Source organism: Rhamphochromis sp. 'chilingali', assembly GCF_963969265.1.
Source record: "Rhamphochromis sp. 'chilingali' genome assembly, chromosome: 16".
In the NCBI taxonomy this organism is placed as follows: domain Eukaryota; kingdom Metazoa; phylum Chordata; class Actinopteri; order Cichliformes; family Cichlidae; genus Rhamphochromis; species Rhamphochromis sp. 'chilingali'.
Window position 1 is genome coordinate 36254664 of NC_137943.1, and position 19876 is coordinate 36274539.

General features: G+C 48.4%; 2 protein-coding genes across 2 annotated transcripts in view; both read right to left on the bottom strand.

Annotated features, from left to right (window-relative positions):
• slc4a2a (solute carrier family 4 member 2a) overlaps nucleotides 1-6516 on the bottom strand; it is a 36121-nt gene extending 29605 nt beyond the window's left edge. The window contains exon 1 of the mRNA XM_080861252.1: nucleotides 6389-6516. The gene's annotated coding sequence lies outside the window, so the exon portion shown is untranslated. The remainder of the gene's footprint in view (nucleotides 1-6388) is intronic.
• ttc19 (tetratricopeptide repeat domain 19) lies at nucleotides 4606-17349 on the bottom strand. Its single transcript, XM_080861256.1, has 12 exons — nucleotides 17204-17349; nucleotides 15882-16009; nucleotides 15648-15739; nucleotides 12612-12722; nucleotides 12490-12528; nucleotides 11306-11362; nucleotides 11177-11238; nucleotides 11002-11096; nucleotides 10572-10735; nucleotides 10330-10492; nucleotides 9726-10257; nucleotides 4606-6608 (listed from the first exon to the last, which is right to left on the bottom strand). Exons 1-11 carry the CDS (start codon nucleotides 17299-17301, stop codon nucleotides 10100-10102), a joined length of 1167 nt encoding a protein of 388 aa, XP_080717382.1. The 5' UTR covers nucleotides 17302-17349; the 3' UTR covers nucleotides 4606-6608; nucleotides 9726-10099.
• Between the last annotated feature and the right edge of the window lie 2527 nt (nucleotides 17350-19876).

Genomic DNA, 19876 nt, shown 5'->3' on the forward strand with positions numbered 1-19876 from the left:
CCTATCCCCACAAGCTGCATGTCTTTGGACGGTGGGAGGAAGCCGGAGTACCCGGAGAGAACCCACGCAAACACGGGGAGAACATGCAAACTCCACACAGAAAGACCCCGGCCTGATGGTGGAATTGAACTCAGGACCTTCTTGCTGTGCGGCAACAGTGCTAACCACCGGTAGGTATTACAGGTGCTGCGCTGCAGTGGTTTATATCATATCTATCTAATAGACTCCAGTTTGTGCATGTAAATGGAGAGTCCTCTTCACACACTGAGGTTAATTATGGAGTTCCACAGGGTTCAGTGCTAGGACCAATTCTGTTTACATTATACATGCTTCCCTTAGGCAGTATCATTAGAAGACATAGCATACATTTACACTGCTATGCAGATGACACCCAGCTCTATCTGTCCATGAAGCCAGATAACACACACCAATGAGTTAAACTGCAGGAATGTCTTAAAGACATAAAGACCTGGATGGCTGCTAACTTTCTGCTTCTTAATTCAGATCAAACTGAGGTTATTGTACTCGGCCCTGAAAATCTTAGAAATATGGTATCTAAGCAGATTCTTACTCTGGATGGCATTACCTTGGCCTCCGGTAACACTGTGAGGAACCTTGGAGTCATTTTTGACCAGGACATGTCCTTCAACACACATATTAAACAAATATGTAAGACTGCGTTCTTCCATTTGTGCAACATCTCTAAAGTTAGAAATATCCTGTCTCAGAGTGACGCTGAAAAACTAGTTCATGCATTTATTACTTCCAGGCTGGACGACTGTAATTCATTATTATCAGGAAGTCCTAAAAACTCCCTGAAAAGCCTTCAGCTGATCCAAAATGCTGCAGCAAGAGTCCTGACAGGGACTAGAAAGAGAGAGCAGATTTCTCCTGTTTTGGCTTCCTGTTAAATCCAGAATTCAAAATCCTGCTTCTCACATACAAGGTCTTAAATAATCAGGCCCCGTCTTATCTTAATGACCTTGTAGTACCATATCACCCTATTAGAGCACTTCGCTCTGCAGGCCTACTTGTTGTTCCTAGAGTATTTAAAAGTAGAATGGGAGGCAGAGCCTTCAGTTTTCAGGCCCCTCTTCTGTGGAACCAGCTTCCAGTTTGGATTCAGGAGACAGACACTATCTCTACTTTCAAGATTAGGCTTCAAACTTTCCTTTTTGCTAAAGCATATAGTTAGGGCTGGACCAGGTGACCCTGAATCCTCCCTTAGTTATGCTGCAATAGACGTAGGCTGCCGGGGATTCCCATGATGCATTGAGTTATTCCTTTCCAGTCACCTTTCTCACTCACTATGTGTTAACAGACCTCTCTGCATTGAATCATATCTGTTATTAACCTCTGTCTCTCTTCCACCCCAACCGGTCGCAGAAGATGGCCCCGCCCCTCCCTGAGCCTGGTTCTGCTGGAGGTTTCTTCCTGTTAAAAGGGAGTTTTTCCTTCCCACTGTCGCCAAAGTGCTGCTCATAGGGGGTCATATGATTGTTGGGTTTTTCTCTGTATCTATGAAGCGCCTTGAGGCGACTTATGTTGTGATTTGGCGCTATATAAATAAATATAAATAAAATTGAATTGAATTGAATTGATTGCTGCACAGTGGCTGTGGGTTCATGCTCACAGTTAGCTTAGATCAAGTGTAGCACAGATTCATTCACTGACTTCCACCGTCACACCAGCCGCAAACCGTCTACTGGTCCAACTGGTTTACACCGCAGCCCACAGACAGCCCACTGTGATCTTGGGTGGTTGGACTGGTGAAACTTCAGAGTAAAAAAGTCCCATATTTAAGTGTTTTTCTACATGATGAAGAAAAAGCTGCTGTCAGCACAACTCTTTAAACTGTGAGAAATAACATTAGAGAAGAAGTTGTGCTAGCTCACTGCAGAGGTTTTTAACTGCAGTCATAAAAAACTGATTTCTATAGCAGAAAACAAAAAAACTTGAATGTTCGTGTTCCTCACAAAGTTACAGAGGTTTGATTACAGACACAGCTGAGCGGTCATTGAGGTTTACATGTGTTCAGTACTGTAGAGCAGAAATGGGGCTGTGACGTCAGAGGCCGACACACTGAACACAGCAGCAGACTGGTTCATGACGATAGCAGAGCTTTGATGGTAAACTGGTGTGTGAGCACACTGAGAGAGCTGTGCAGGAAGTCAGAGGGGATGAATGAGGATGTTTGAAGCGTACTTTGGATCTTCTTTGGCTGCTGGTTCAGTCAGTTTAGCGCAGAGTGATGAAACCTAGACTGCGAGTTGTCCCTGATGGTCCTGTCCTGCACGTGGAGAATCACCTGCTCTGTGGTCGTTGCTGTTTTAGTTTTTTGCTGCTCATTAAAATGGTTTGATGAGCTTTAGGCTGACAGTCTGACGTCTCCTACATCACATTAAACTACATGTTTTCCCTCTTGCCCCAGTATCGGGGGCACTGGGGTTCAAACGATCAAAATGCATTGTGGGAGATGTAGTTTACTGTCAGCGTGCGTGTTCAGGAAGCATACGGTAAACTCTTGAGTTTGACACATGTGGTGTAGAGGATGGAAATCAAGCAGCTGTGAAACATCTGCTTCCATCCAGGTGGAGGTGTGTAAATGCACAGAGCAGCAGGTCAGCTGACCACAGCCTTTCTTATTCCCACTGAGCCTCTGCACACATGCGAGTCCACCGTCACTCTGACTGCACAAGTAAAAACAATCAAACTAAAATGTTATTATTTCACTAGCTGGTCCTCATTTTAGGTTTGACAGCGTTTTAGTAGGTAAAGGTGAATGTTTGGACATGAACTGAGCTGCGGTTTGGGGAAGACCTCGATGGTGACTGGCGACGGTTCCCGGGCCTGGCAGATCCCCGTGTGCTAAATAGGAGTGAAGAAGTTAAAGAATTGAGAACAAGGAGGGAGGGGCACGTAAACGAGAATGAACAGCTTGCAGAACTGGGGGAACCTCTATAGATGACAACTGGAAGGAGCGTGTTTGAAGGCGTGGCCCTGCTCCTGAAATTCCGATACGTAATCTCCAATACATGAATATAGCACACGGATCACGCGGCTCACACGGTCCACACGGATCACGCGGTCCACACGGATCACACGGTCCGCGCGGATCACACGGTCCACACGGATCACACGGTCCACGCGGATCACACGGTCCACATGAAGTAGCGGTTTTACACGGGCGACACGGGCAGTTGCCCGGGGCGGCATCACGGGTATTGGCAAAAAAAAAAAAAAAAAAAAATTGCTGGTACTCATGCTGCCCGACGTCAGCCAGCGCATAGTGGGAATGTCACAGGCACCGATCGGTTTTCTATCGCCCATTTGCTGGGAGTAAGGGCGCCCCCCCATTTGCGAGGTGCGCCCGCTGCTGGCGGCACAGGGAGGAGAGGGCGGGGCGGCGGGGGAGTCTCTGACCGGCTGGAGCAGCGTCTAATAACCAACTCACAAAATAAAACAAAATAAAAACAAAGCAACAAACACGAAAACACCAGACATCATGATACAGACTTATAATCTGCACCGATGTTTTTTCGAAATTCTGTACATGAAAAGTGAGCGCGAGAGCCCTCGGTGCGCCTGCGCGCTGCTGAAGTCGAAGTAAACTTGATTGTCATCTCCGCTACAGACAGTCCAGCATATAGAGACGAGACGACGAGGCTCCAGCTACAGCAGTGCAAGTAAACAAACAATATATATAAGAAAATAAATATACACTTTAGGACTCGGGGTAAAGGATCAATAACAATTTAAAATTTACAGTTTGATGATTTAAAGTCTCCACACAACCCGTCGAAAGGGGAGGGGCCTGCTGCTTCCAAATAGAGCGTATTTCATTCATAATGATGTAAATCCAAGCTCATTATGGATTCATGATCTGAATCCTGGGTTGTGACAAAGTGAATCTGTGAACTAAGGTGTAGGTCTGTTAGATCATGTTGTGGTGATCCTCGAGTTGAGGGATTTGTGTTCATACTGGAGTGCAAAATTAAAACCAATGGAAGATGGACAAGAAAAGTTCAAAGCCATCAGGTGCTCAGTTTAGAAAAAAGAGAAAAGAAGAGGAGGAGAAACGAGCAAAGATGCAGGTAAGCAGATGTGTGATTGGATAATGGCAGGTCATCCTGAAACTATCAGAATACTTTATTAATCCCTAAGGAAATTATGTGGGTTACAGTTGCTGCAAGAAGAAATGGTAAAAATATTAACAGTAACAGACTAAACTCCAAACAATACATTATGTTACAGATTTTAATATTAATCAGTCATTGTTAATTGTTGATTTGTCCTGTTCTCATTGTATGACGAATTATGATGGCTGTTTGGTAGCTGGTTGCATAAAATGCATACTCTCTCTCTTCGTGTGTGTGTGTGTGTGTGTGTGTGTGTGTGTGTGTGTGTGTGTGTGTGTGTGTGTGTGTGTGTACAACAGCTTTATGTTAATGTACAATCCTTAATATGCCGATGCGTCAGATGTCGGCTTTCTCAACTGACGGCACAGACGTGGACACGCTGTCGGGGCTGAAAGCCGACGGCTCACTGATGCTGATGCGTCCTATGTGTTTACGTCTTTTTTTTTTTGGGGGGGGGGGGGGGGGGGGGGGGTGTATTCTGAAGCTGCAGGTTTCATCTCTCTCCAACCAAATCTGACTGAACCAACAGCAAAGCAAGATCCAAACAACGCTTCACATTTCACTTCACATAACCATCGTCATGAATTCATTCTGACTTTTGCTGTTTCTCTTCCAGCATGATGAATGGTAAATGGCCTGTATTTATATAGCGCTTTACTAGTCCTTAAGGACCCCAAAGCGCTTTACATATCCAGTCATCCACCCATTCACACACTGGTGATGGCAGCTACATTGTAGCCACAGCCCAGCACGATGAAATCCCACTTCCTGCACAGCTCTCTCTCTCAGTGTACTTCAGGAGCATCTAAAAATCTCTGTTTTCTGCAATATTCACTTGATCATTACCCACCAGTCTACTTTCAGCCACTGTTTGTTTTTGTTTTTTTAATTTAACTGCCTTCCAACAAGAAAGTCTCGTTTCTGCTGTTTAACAATGAAGAAATAATAATAATAATAATAATAATGGATTGGATTTATACAGCGCTTTTCAAGGCACCCAAAGCGCTTTACAATGCCACTATTCATTCACTCTCACATTCACACACTGGTGGAGGCAGCTACAGTTGTAGCCACAGCTGCCCTGGGGCAGACTGACAGAAGCCAGGCTGCCATATCGCGCCATCGGCCCCTCTGGCCAACACCAGTAGGCGGTAGGGTAAAGTGTCTTGCCCAAGGACACAACGACCAGGACAGAGAGCCCAGGGATCGAACCGGCGACCTTCCGGTTACACATGCGATTCCCAACCCCCTGAGCCACGGTCGCCCCAATGTAACATTTTTAAAATGATCCCAAATTACAATCTCTGAGCTGTGTCTGTAATCAAACCTCTGTAACTTTGCTTCCCTTCAGCAGCACCAGTTCATGTTCACATGTTGATTCATGGTTTTCTTCAGTTTTTGTTCTGCTGCAGAAGATTTTAAGGTCATCTGCTATAAAAAGCCAGGCCAGGAACATCTGCTTCATGTTTTATCCTCAGTTACTCTGACACAAAGCTGTGATGCTCACACCTCTGATGAACCTTTGTTTATAATATGGTAAATGGCCTGTATTTGTATAGCGCTTTACTAGTCCCTAAGGACCCCAAAGCGCTTTACACATTCAGTCATTTTACACATTCAGTCATATGTTAATATTTCTGACTGGCTGATGCCAATTTTTCCTGATTCAAATTGAATTTAATTAAATCGACCTTGTGAATCTGAATCAAATCTATTCTAGAAATCAGTGACGATACCCAGCTCCAACGTAGAGGATCTGTACTTGAAACATGAAACATCCCACCCAAACGCATCACTTACTGTGAGCCAAGTTAACGTGAACCACAGGAGAACCACAGGTGAAGCTAAAGCTGTTTGAAACATGAATTTGAAAATGTGGTTTTAGATTAAGTTATCATGATAATGTGTCTGACCTCTGACCTCTGTGTGTGTTTGTGCTCATACCTGTTCAGGTGTCGAGTTACCGTCGTCCAGCAGAAACGGAAACACGCCGTCTGCAGCTGCTTTTATAAGCACAGCTGTGTGTGTGTGTGTGTGTGTGTGTGTGTGTGTAATTAACCTGTTAGGACAACAGCAATTATGTTCATTCCCACAGTTTCACCCCACCGTGTGTGTGTGTTTACAGGTAAATGATGACTGTACCTAACTTGTTCAGGTGTGACGGTGCCTATGGGAACGTATAGGTGTGTGTGTGTGTGTGTGTGTGTGTGTGTGTGTGTGTGTGTGTGTGTGTGTGTTCATATAATGACCTTTACATTCTCACGACATCAGCCGCATGAAAAACTTTTGATCTTCCCCGTCTCCTTATTTGCTTCCCTGTCTCCTTATGTCCTTCCCTGTCTCCTTATATACACTTTGTAGTCCTGTGTTCTGTTCCAGGATCAGGTCTCAGTGCTGATGCTCGTGCTTCAGTAACACACGGTCCTGTCTTTGGTGTGATGGGCGTGTTCTAAGCTGTGACCTAGCGACCTGTTCGGGAACACAAAGATTATTTTATTGCATAAAATAGCGCTAATCGTATCAGCGCTATGTTCCACTCAGCCAGAGGAGGAAAAGTCTGTTTTAGGGTCCCCTGGCTCACACCTGTCCCCTGTCACACACCTGTCCCCTGTCTCACACCTGTCCCCTGGCTCACACTCCTATCCCCTGTCACACACCTGTCCCCTGTCACACACCTGTCCCCTGGCTCACACCTGTCCCCTGGTTTACACCTGTCCCCTGGCTCACACCTGTCCCCTGGTTTACACCTGTCCCCTGGCTCACACCTGTCCACTGTCACACACCTGTCCCCTGGCTCACACCTGTCCCCTGGCTCACACCTGTCCACTGTCACACACCTGTCCCCTGACTCACACCTGTCCCCTGGCACACACCTGTCCCCTGGCACACACCTGTCCCCTGACTCACATCTGTCCACTGTCACACACCTGTCCCCTGACTCACATCTGTCCACTGTCACACACCTGTCCCCTGGCACACACCTGTCCCCTGACTCACACCTGTCCCCTGACTCACATCTGTCCACTGTCACACACCTGTCCCCTGGCTCACACCTGTCCCCTGTCACACACCTGTCCGCTGTCTCACACCTGTCCCCTGTCTCACACCTGTCCCCTGGCTCACACCTGTCCCCTGACTCACATCTGTCCACTGTCACACACCTGTCCCCTGACTCACACCTGTCCCCTGGCACACACCTGTCCCCTGACTCACATCTGTCCACTGTCACACACCTGTCCCCTGACTCACACCTGTCCCCTGGCACACACCTGTCCCCTGACTCACATCTGTCCACTGTCACACACCTGTCCCCTGACTCACATCTGTCCACTGTCACACACCTGTCCCCTGGCTCACACCTGTCCCCTGGCTCACACCTGTCCCCTGTCACACACCTGTCCACTGTCTCACACCTGTCCCCTGGCTCACATCTGTCCGCTGTCTCACACCTGTCCCCTGTCTCACACCTGTCCCCTGGCACACACCTGTCCCCTGTCACACACCTGTCCACTGTCACACACCTGTCCCCTGACTCACACCTGTCCCCTGGCTCACACCTGTCCCCTGTCACACACCTGTCCCCTGGCTCACACCTGTCCCCTGTCTCACATCTGTCCACTGTCACACACCTGTCCCCTGACTCACACCTGTCCCCTGGCACACACCTGTCCCCTGACTCACATCTGTCCACTGTCACACACCTGTCCCCTGACTCACACCTGTCCCCTGGCACACACCTGTCCCCTGACTCACATCTGTCCACTGTCACACACCTGTCCCCTGACTCACATCTGTCCACTGTCACACACCTGTCCCCTGGCTCACACCTGTCCCCTGGCTCACACCTGTCCGCTGTCTCACACCTGTCCCCTGGCTCACACCTGTCCCCTGGCTCACATCTGTCCGCTGTCTCACACCTGTCCCCTGTCACACACCTGTCCCCTGGCTCACACCTGTCCCCTGACTCACACCTGTCCCCTGTCACACACCTGTCCCCTGGCTCACACTCCTATCCCCTGTCACACACCTGTCCCCTGGTTTACACCTGTCCCCTGGCTCACACCTGTCCCCTGACTCACATCTGTCCACTGTCACACACCTGTCCCCTGACTCACACCTGTCCCCTGGCACACACCTGTCCCCTGGCACACACCTGTCCCCTGACTCACATCTGTCCACTGTCACACACCTGTCCCCTGACTCACACCTGTCCCCTGGCACACACCTGTCCCCTGACTCACACCTGTCCCCTGGCTCACACCTGTCCCCTGTCACACTCCTATCCCCTGTCACACACCTGTCCCCTGGCTCACACCTGTCCCCTGACTCACACCTGTCCCCTGGCTCACACCTGTCCACTGTCACACACCTGTCCCCTGGCTCACACCTGTCCCCTGGCTCACACCTGTCCACTGTCACACACCTGTCCCCTGGCTCACACCTGTCCCCTGACTCACACCTGTCCACTGTCACACACCTGTCCCCTGACTCACACCTGTCCCCTGACTCACATCTGTCCACTGTCACACACCTGTCCCCTGACTCACACCTGTCCACTGTCACACACCTGTCCCCTGACTCACACCTGTCCCCTGGCACACACCTGTCCCCTGGCTCACATCTGTCCACTGTCACACACCTGTCCCCCGGCTCACACCTGTCCCCTGGCACACACCTGTCCCCTGGCTCACATCTGTCCACTGTCACACACCTGTCCCCCGGCTCACACAGACTCAGCCCTCGTTCATAAAGTGCTTTACAAAGCCCAACATCACGGCTAACAGCTGGTTTTTAGCCAAACAGCCACTTCCTGCAGCCACTGACCCGCAATGAATCCTGGGATATAGTAGGACACATCGGACCCATCCTTAGAATTCGGGGCAAAGAAGGACGCATTTGTCGCCACATTTGAAGGACTCTTTGAAACTGGGCAGCCTTTGTCGCGCTGCTGTGACATCATTGCATACAAACGCGGCCTTTGAAGCATCCGCCCCTGAATTCAGACACACAGCTCACACTGTGGGAGGTCAAAGGTCACAGGTGACATTCATGCTTCTGTGCTACTCAGTCAGACACACACACACACACACACAGAAGCCATTAAGATTCTAATGTTTGTGTGTGAGTGCTAATCTGTTGTTTTTGCAGCAGCAGCTGATTCTCGTTTACCGTAATCAGTGAGCTTTTATTCTGACATGTTCTGTAAACAGAAACAGGAAGTTCACCTGCGTCACACTCTGTGGGAACCTGTGCACGCGCACACACACATACTTGTTTTTCTGTCTTAGTGAGGACATCTCATTGACGTAATGTGCTGCTGTCACCCTGACACTAAAACCACATTTGGAGACTCAAACATGTGTTCAGACTCGTGGAGACGGGCTGTTGGTCCTCTGAGCGCTGACCGAGGACGTGATTGTGGAACATCCTTATGAATAATGTTCACACTGTCAAAGGTCAAAGGTCACAGGTGACAGTCATGTTTCTGTGCTAATCAGTCAGACACACACACATGCGCACTCACACACACGTGTGTGTATTCATAACCTTGTGGGGACAGTTGACATAACCCTAACCATGACCCACCTGTGGCCCTGACACTAAGACCACATTCTGAGTGTGCAAAAGGCCTTCAGCCCCGCGAGGACCAGTAAAGTTCAAAGAAAAACACGTGACGACCTTTGCAGCTTCATAAATATTTATGTCTCCTGCTGACAGGTGAGCTCACAGGTGAGCTGCAGCTTCAGCACTGATGGGGGAGGGGTGGGCGTGTTCAGGGTCTGGACCTTCGTCCTGGTTCTGATTGGTTCTGGAGCAGATTTCAGTCCCGGCTGGTTTTGGGTGTTTCTCAGCGGAGCAGCAGAACACAGAGCGGGTCCTCGGAGCTACCAATGAGAGGGCAAACACCACAGAAGAAGACGTGGAGTCGAAGGAGGAGGCGCGGTTCTGATAAGCCTGGGTCACTGAGCGGTTGCAGCTGCCTCTTCCTCCTCCTGCCTCCTCCTCTCCTTTACCTCCTTCAGTCCCTCCTGGATCCTGTCCACAGCCTCCTGGTCTGCGGCCTGCCGGGCCAGACCCAGAGCCTCCTGGTAGAACCGCAGTGAGTCATCCAGCCGGCCTGAGGGACAGAACCAGACGGCGTGAGACGGGCGGAGTAAGACCCGCCCCCCGATCTCTGTTCCTTGCTCACCTGTGTGCAGCAGGATGCCCGCCATGTTTCCCAGCAGCACGTGGAGGTCCGGGTGTCCGGCTGAGCGGCTCAGTTCCACCGCCCGCCGGACCAGTGCCAGGGCATCGTCATGGTGACCCTGCAGATCCAAGATGGTGGCCAGGTCGCTCATCAGCACAAGGGTCTGACAGAGACACGAAGAAGAGTTTAGATACCGACCGACGAGTCTACCTGTAGGCGTGATTACCTGTAGGCGTGACTACCTGTGGGTGTGTCTCTCCCTGCTCCTGGCAGCAGATGTTCAGGGCGTCCTGGTAATCCTGTCCAGCCTGTTTCAGGTGCAGCGTGGACGCTCGGTACCGAGCCCGTGAGTCCAAACACAGCCCGAGCAGGAGGCGGGTCTCCTTCCTAAGAGCCTCCTGCTCCTCTGAGGGCGACACGCAGGTTAGTCACGTGACTTCATGATCACGTTTGAACTCAGCAGCAAGCGTCTGCCTTCGAGTCCCAGCAGAGGGACTAACGAGCCCACCAAACTCTGCAGGATCTGCTGATTCCTCCTTCAGCTCATCTGTAACCAGCTGTTAAGCTCCTCCCTCCTTATGTTGATTTTATTCAAAGGCAAAGGGGTTCATGTGACACGGCTCAAAGAGACGGAGGCAACCCGCTCTAACTCCGCCCCCCTGTGCCACTCACCTGTGGGCTCCTCTCCCAGGGGCTCTTTATGCTTCTCCAGTTTCACCTCCAGAGACTCCATACAGAACCTGAAACCGTGCTCTGCAAGCTCCGCCCTCAAACAAGAAAGCACACAGAAAGTCAGGGAGCTGTGACCTCAGCTTCCTGTCAGCTGACCGGCTGAATTTGCCCTCACTTGTTCTGCTCGGCGTAGATGGTGGCCAGCTTCAGCGACATCTCGATGACGGCATTGTCGTCCTGGAAACAGACAGGAAATCAGGTGGGTTCACCCGCTGAATTCCAGGTGAAACGAACGAGCACTGACCTGCGGAGTTCCTCCCGCCAGCATGAAGCTCATCGCCGCTTTGAAGAGTTTCTCAGCCTGCGAGAAACAGGAGCACAAAGGATGACATCACAGAGGACCGGCCAATAGCAGACAGACCCTTGGCTGCGAAAAAATGCTTCACATTAACGAGGTCGCCGAGAACGAACGTCGAGAGCGAGCGGAGGAGAAACCGGTCAGCTGTGTGTGAACGCTGAGCTCGTCAGAGCTATCTGGCTTTAATGACGACGTATGAACAAACGTCTGTGTTTATTAAGGCTGCTGTGTTTCACGTTTTAAATTTTCTATTTAATCTGAACAAGCCCCTAAAAACAGTCAGTGATCACTGTCAGCCTCTCGGGTTTTATCACCACTGTTCGTTTTAAAGTTGTTTAAAACCTTCCGATGTAGCTGCAGCCCAGCAAGCTAGCCCAACTTCAGTAACCCTACAAACATCTCTGCTGTTTAGTTTTCTGTCTTCATTCATGTTGGAAGTGACAGCAGAGCTGTACGTTTGAATTTCAGAACATGCTGCATCATGTTTAGGTGGAAACTTCTAATGACGTCAGGATAACGCTCACACAGGGGGACGCTTTCTCTAGGTATACTTCCTGTTTCTGTAAATGGAGGGCAACAACTTCACTTCCTGTTTGATGGCAGGTCCACTGGAGCATTTGGGGGCGTGGCCTACCTGCTGAATGTCACTGTGGACCCCTCATACTGCTCAAACAGCACAAACAAAGATGGAGGACAGGTCTGCTGCAGACGTGTCGTACATCAGTATCACCTGACATGATCTGCAAGTCCGGCGTCTGACCCAGATGGCGTCTCCGGCACCATCACTGAGCCATCGGTGCTAAACGCTGCCCTGATCATCTCCACGCAACTGCCCGACGACAACCGTCCTATTCTAAGCATGCGCTGTGACACGGACCGGCTTGAGTCCACCTGACAGAAGCCCAGCATATCCTCTAAAGCACATGCTCACGTTAGAGGCCCCGCCTCCAACATGTGACACAAAAACAAACGCTCATGCCCGTTTACAAACTGAACGTTTCTTCACATTGTTTTTGATCATAACAAACATTTGCTGTGACAGTCGATTAGTGTTTGTGTGCTGTGTGATCAGTCCCAGCCTCCACCAGCAGGTGTCACCGTTTCCTCTCTGTGATGGAGCAGATACTCACGCTGTCCAGCTGACCCTGCACGTAGGCCAGGTTCGCCATCTGAGGACACAGGTGAGCGATAAACAGGTAAACAGCTTAGTGTGTGTGTGAGAAGTTCACGGAGGTCAGAGGTCAGATGTTACCAGGCTGTAGGTGTAGATGATGGCCTGGTTGTTGTGCGTCTGATGAGCGAGAACAACGGCCTGATGGAGGAACCCCGAGGCGGCCTGCAGCTGACCCCGATGCACGCTGAGCTGAGACACACACAGAGTTGTCAGTACTGCTGCTGTTACAGAAGAAGACCCACTGACGCTCTCACACAGGTGTAACTCTGTGACGGTGGGTTTAAGAGTATTTTTGAGATTTTCCATTTTCATTTTTTTAATCCCGTCCACATGTAAACGCTAAGAACAAAAAGTCTGGAAGCCTGGGAGGGAAAGAGTAAGCAGGGTTTTGTGACCTCACAGAACTTTAAGTACGTCTGAAAGTCCATGTTTTTCTAGTGACAGATAATTTTATGTTCCTTTCAAGTATTCATGTTGATAACCAAAGACAGTGTTTTGGTTGGTGCAGACTCGCAGCTGAGGAACGAACAAAGTGCAAACATATATTCAATTAAAAGAAAATACATTTATTCAAAACCAACGTCGGGATTTGGGTTGTGAGAGCGTCTGTGTTCAATTAGCAAGCTATGGTCCACTCGACCAGAGGACGAACAATCAGTTAACCACCTGTCCCCTGGCACACACCATTGAACGACTGGCGACCTGTAGCCCTGACCCCCATCGTGAGCAAATGCTTCGAGAAGCTGGTCAGGGACTTCATCTGCTCTGCACTACCCGACTCACTGGACCCTCTACAGTTTGCATACCGCCACAACAGGTCCACTGATGATGCCATAGCCCTGACACTACACACTGCCCTGTCACACCTGGAGAAGAGAGACACGTATGTGAGGATGCTGTTTGTAGATTACAGCTCAGCATTCAATACCATCGTTCCCTCGAAGCTGGACAGGAAACTGCAGGATCTAGGACTGAGCAGCTCCCTCTGCAGCTGGATCCTTAGCTTCCTGTCTGACAGACGCCAGGTGGTCAGACTGGGCAGCATCACCTCATCCCCCATCACACTGAACACTGGTGCTCCACAGGGGTGTGTACTGAGCCCTCTCCTGTACTCACTCTACACCTACGACTGCACAGCCACTAACAGCTCCAACATCATTGTGAAGTTTGCGGACGACACTACAGTGGTGGGTCTTATCACCAACGGTGATGAGACGGCTTACAGGAAGGAGGTCAGCGCCCTGACCCACTGGTGTCAAGACAACCATCTCACCCTCAACGTCGCAAAGACAAAGGAGTTGATAGTGGGCTTCCGGAGGTGCAGAGAAGTACACACCCCCATCACCATCAACGGCGCTGCTGTGGAGAGAGTGAGCAGCTTCCGGTTCCTTGGTGTACATCTGGCTGAGGATCTTACGTGGTCAGTACACACAAACAAAACAGTGAAGAAGGCGCAGCAGTGCCTCTTCTTTCTCAGGAGACTGAAAAGATTCGGCATGAGCCCCCGCATCCTCAGGACCTTCTATCACTGTGCCATTGAGAGCATCCTCACTGGATGCATCACCACCTGGTATGGCAACAGCACTGCCTACAACTGCAAAGCTCTCCAGCGAGTAGTGCGGTGCTCTGAACGGATAATTGGAGGTGAGCTTCCCTCCCTCCAAGACATCTACAGGAAGCGGTGCCTGAGGAAAGCGGGGAGGATCATCAAGGACTCCAGTCACCCCAGCCATAAACTGTTCAGACTGCTTCCATCAGGAAGGAGGTTCTGCAGCATCCGGTCCCGTACCAGCAGACTGAGAGACAGCTTTTTCCACCAGGCCATCAGACTGCTGAACACGTCATAGACACCTCAGCTTCACTACTGGAACTTCAACATTATGCACTCCACACTGTACAGTAATGCCACTGTTTTGCACATGTCTCACTCTGTATATTTTATTTTATATATTCTATTCATTGTTTACTCTATTTAATTTGTAAAATATGTGTACACACACACACACACACACACACACACACACACGTAGAAAAATATTTAGTATACACATCCAGAAATGCATATACTATTATATATTGTACATATATTTATTAGTTTCAGATGTAGCCATTCTTGTATTTTGCACAACTCTGTTGCTTGTGAAGCTCGCACACAAGAATTTCACTCACATGTGCTGTACCAATGTACCTGCACATGTGATGTGACAATAAAAGTGATTTGAATTGATTTGACACACCTGTCCCCTGACTCACACCTGTCCCCTGACTCACACCCGTCCCCTGGCACACACCCGTCCCCTGACTCACACCTGTCCCCTGACTCACACCTGTCCCCTGACTCACACCCGTCCCCTGGCACACACCCGTCCCCTGACTCACACCCGTCCCCTGACTCACACCTGTCCCCTGGCACACACCTGTCCCCTGACTCACACCTGTCCCCTGGCACACACCTGTCCCCTGTCACACACCTGTCCCCTGACTCACACCTGTCCCCTGACTCACACCTGTCCCCTGGCACACACCTGTCCCCTGTCACACACCTGTCCCCTGACTCACACCTGTCCCCTGACTCACACCTGTCCCCTGGCACACACCTGTCCCCTGACTCACACCTGTCCCCCGGCTCACACAAGTGCTTTACAAAGCTCAACATCACGGCTAACAGCTGGTTTTTACCCAAACAGCCACTTCCTGCAGCAGACAGTGACGTGGACACTTTCTCCTGGTTTATAACAGGAACTCATCGCTGCATCACTACAGTCTGTTGGCCACAACCAACCAATCACATGACTCCGCTCTGACGGCAGATGTTGCTGAACATGTTTTTAAACTTTGTTACTTAAACCCAGCGTCACAGAGTTTCATGTCCTCTTTAAGCAGCACTGGTCAGGACACACTATTCTTTAATATACAGCATCTCACACACACAGTAGCACTGCTGTGTGTGTGTGTGTGTGTGTGTGTGTGTGTGTGTGTGTGTGTAGGTGTGTGTGTGTGTGTAGGTGTGTGTGTGTGTGTGTGTGTGTGTGTGTGTGTGTGTGTGTGTGTGTGTAGGTGTGTGTGTGTGTGTAGGTGTGTGTGTGTGTGTAGGTGTGTGTGTGTGTGTGGTACCTTGGCTTTCTTTAGCAGCAGGATCATCTCGTCCTCCTTCCTCTGAGCTTCATCGCGTTTGTCTTCTTCACTGCTGCCAAACAGGGAGAAGGCTTCACACACACACACACACACACACACACACACACACACACACACACACACACACACACACAGTGTGAGGTCACAGAGGTGACAGGAAGTAGGAACAGGTTATGAAAGCTGATGAAGAACAATGTTTGTGACCAACCATACCGAGCGCTGCCCACAGCACCCCTCCTCCTCCTCCGCTCACGGTTACCCAGCATGCCGAGCAGCGCGAGCCCTCCACAGGCTGTGATGTCACAGCGTTGCTCTGACTTCTGACAGTGTTAATGCTCAGACTGCAGAAGCAAAAGCAAGTAAAAACTTTTAGTTCACATGCACATGATATGGTTGCCACAGTTACTGTCACATTACCACGTCATTACACCTGGTTGACAAGTTCAAATTCAAATTCAAATTTTATTTGTCACACACACACAGCCATACACAGTATGACATGGGGGTGAAATGCTTGTAGCTGTACAATGCCCGACCATTAAATGACAGAAGAAAGTTTTACAATATTTACAATTTACTACAAAAATTTACAAATTAACTTAGGAATTTACAGTAAAGAATGTGCAAATAGCAGAAGAGATTATAAATTATAGGAATTATAAGATTATAGGAAATGTGTGGTGGTGCGTGTGTGAGAGTCCAGTCTTATAGTGACGTGTTTGGGAGAGTCCAGTCCTACACCTGGTTCAGGCCCCGAATAGCCTGGGGGAAGAAGCTCCTCCTCATTCTCTCTGTTTTGGCCTTAAGGGAGCGGAAGCGCTTCCCAGACCTCAACAGTGAGAAGAGTCCATTGTTGGGATGGGAGAGGTCCATCATAATCTTCCTAGCTTTGGACTTGCACCGCTTGGTGTAGATGGACAGCAGGTCAGGGAGCTCTGATTGAATGATGCGTTCTGCCGAGCGCACCACCCTTTGCAGATCTCGTCTGTCCTGCTTGGTGCTGTTCCCAAACCAGGTGCAGATGTTTGCCGTCAGGATGCTCTCGATGGTGCAGGAGTAGAAGTTCTTGAGCACCTTCAGTGGCAGATGGAAGTCTCTAAGTCTTCTGAGGAAGAAGAGACGCTGACGGGCTTTCTTAACCAGGGTGTTGATGTGACAGGACCATGACAGGTCCTGAGTGATGTGGACACCCAGGTATCGGAAACTGTCCACTCTCTCCACTGGCGTGCCACTGATGATGAGGGGTTTGTAATTCCTCGCCTGCTGGTCGTGTGTGTGTGTGTGTGTGTGTGTGTGTGTAACAGAGCACAGGTGCAGATGTTACTCCAGCTGTTCTGCTGCTGATGTTTGTTGTTGTCAGAGATTCAAACCAGCAACCTTCCTCTGCCCATCATCACTGCACCCTGGCTGCAGTGATGCGGACCAGAGAAGCTGTAAAAGCTGCAGATTTTTGAATGGACTCTGGTGTGAGGACGCGGGAGGCTCAAATCGTGTGAAATGTGACCTACCCTGGTGCGCAGTTTCCGGTCGCTCACCTGTGTGCAGCTCGCGGGTGACGCAGGCTCCATCTGAAACTACCGAACCTGCTCAGAGTCTGCCTGAGGACAGCACGGAGAACACCGGAGGCCGCCATCTTTACTGTTTACATAACGAGCGGAAAACACGACTCCAGACCCTGCGCCTTCAAAATAAATGCAAATAATCTCTCCAGTGTCGAATAATTGAAAAAATCGATCAACAAATATCTCCACAAATATCTCAATTTCTTATTGAGATGTTATTAAACAGATACAGTGAAAATAACATAAAATTACGAGATTTTTACTCCATTCGTCATTAATTCTCATTTATTTTGAAAGGATAATTTCTAGGCCTCTAACAGGCAAGTCATGAGTCTGGAAGCAGTGTGATGGGGGCGGGGCACAGCTTACCTGAGTGTTACAGCTGCACCGTCCGTGCCTTTAAAGTATTACATACATAAATGCCGATATGCTAAATCCCCCCCTTCATGGCCTGCTCTTAAAAACGACCTCTCCCTGTTCCGTAAATCTCTTAAGTTAATAAATAAGCCCCAAGCAATCAAAATGCATAGATTTTTAGAAGAGTTTGATTTTTCTTAGCCCCTTATTTAAGTTATGTGTCTTGTTTATGGAACCTCACTTTTAGAGATTTTATGATCCCCCTTGTCTTCTTTATTTCTGTTCCTTGTTTTTCATTCTTTTTTCATTCTTATTTATTTTTGTATTGGTTATTCATCTTTTTATATTATTATTATGTAGATGTGTGAATATGGATGTGTATGTATGCGCGTGTATATACATATATATGTATATATATGTGTGTGTGTGTATGTATGTTTACTTTCAGTTATTGTCGATTTCATTGTGGTGCATAGGAGATGTGATTCTGTTCTGATTGATTTAATATGTCGCTTGTCTCTTTGAGATTGTCATTGTTATTGTTCTAAATAAAGTTCATATAAAAAATAAAAAAAACCGTCCGTGCCTTTAAGATGTCAGCGTACCATCTTCTGACGTCACAAAGCTCCGATGAGCTCAGACTGGTTTATTAAACATGAAGCTGAGTTCACTGCACCGCAGCCACAGATCTCAGTCCTGCAGAGCCTGTGATGATGTCATGATGATGTCATGTGAAACAAACTGTGAGGAATCCCGAAGAACAAAAACAGCTCTGAAGCTAATCAGCCTCCAGGCCGCTAGTGTCCTTTAACACACTCTCAGCCACTTTATTACGAGTTTTAAAAACAGAGTTTTCAAAGTAAAACACCAAATTCGACACACATTTATCAAAGCTGAGACCGGAAAACCGTCAGAATCAAGCGGCTGGGCTCAAACAGCGAATCTCAGTGTGGGGTTGAAAGGTCAGCACTGCAACCCACACTCAGACCACCTGACCAGGGGCCCGTTCTTCGTACCTCGCTAAGTAGGTTAGCCGGATTAGATTGTTGACGATTTCGCGTGATCCTGGATCAGTCGGTTCCCCGAAGCTCATCCGGGACTTGCTGTCATAGCAACAGAGCCGTAAGCGTAAACCTGCTCGGGAGCAGGTTCACTTTATGTAAACAGGATTAGATCGCGGCCACGCAGGTATGTCCGCTTCATTTATACGAAAGCAACAGCGATAAATAAATAACATCAATGTAACTGAAGATAATGCAGCACTTGATCCTTTTATTGATGTCACACAGATACATACTGTTATGATATTTTGATACCACGGTAAGCATTTACAGGATATTGTTTTATACAGGAAAACTGTTACTCAATAAGGCCCATATACTAGTTGTTTTTCTCCTTCTCTGTGACCCAAGAATTAATGTGTAGGACTCACAAGCTGGTACCCCAAGGTCGAGAACACCACAGAGATGAGACCACTTCCTTACTCCCATCCTCCCTTTTTCTTTATCTCCTGGAAAAGGCTCGTTAAAGGCTAGGTGGTTTGTTTCAGAATTCACTAATGAAAGAACTCTGTATTTTATGTCTAGGAGTGTATTTTGCTGGGATGATCATAAATTATAGCTGAACTGATAAACTACACAAGGGATACTTTGCTCAGAAGGCAGGAAGACGTTTCCTTATTTAGTCTGTACCGGTTTGAACTGGGAAAGCTGACACACGAACCTTTTTTTTCTCTATATAAACTGCTGTGTATCAAATAAACCTTTGAGTTGATTCTGGGAAAGCAATCTGAACAGTTTCTGTATCACTTTGTTCTCCTAACTGCTCCCGATATCGTAACTAACCCAGCTGAACGGCATACCTGAGTGTTACTTTAAATAATTAGGAATCTTATAAGGAAAGGACAAAACTCTGCTTATCGCTCACGCCACGGAGGAAACCCGGGACGGCAATTTCCTTCAATTTTGGTGTCAGAAGTGGGATGGCTGACAGAAGGTAAATACACGTCTTTCATATTTATATAAAGACCGTATTATGCCTCTCTCAGTGATCGATCCATAAAGAAACGGGATATGCTGACGAAGTTTCACTTAGTGATCCAGAGAGATACACTGACGACTTCCTCAGTCCCCGAATAAAGTAAATTAACCCTTGTGTGGTGTTGGTGGACACAGGAAGTTGCCTGTTGTCTTGAATATTTTAATTTTGTTTAAAAAAAAAAAATAATAATAATAATTAATTGTTTAATTAAACGTACGTTAAAAAGTGAGAAGTTGCTCACTCAGAAAA

Bases quoted from the DNA above. Each gene is read 5' to 3' on its own strand.
- ttc19 (XM_080861256.1), bottom strand. From the start codon at position 17,301: ATGGCGGCCTCCGGTGTTCTCCGTGCTGTCCTCAGGCAGACTCTGAGC. The intron at 12,723-15,647 runs GTACCACACACA...TGTGTGTCTCAG, and splicing joins TGCTGCTAAAGAAAGCCAAG to CTCAGCGTGCATCGGGGTCA. The intron at 10,493-10,571 runs GTAGTCACGCCT...TGTCTCTGTCAG, and splicing joins AGGGAGAGACACACCCACAG to ACCCTTGTGCTGATGAGCGA.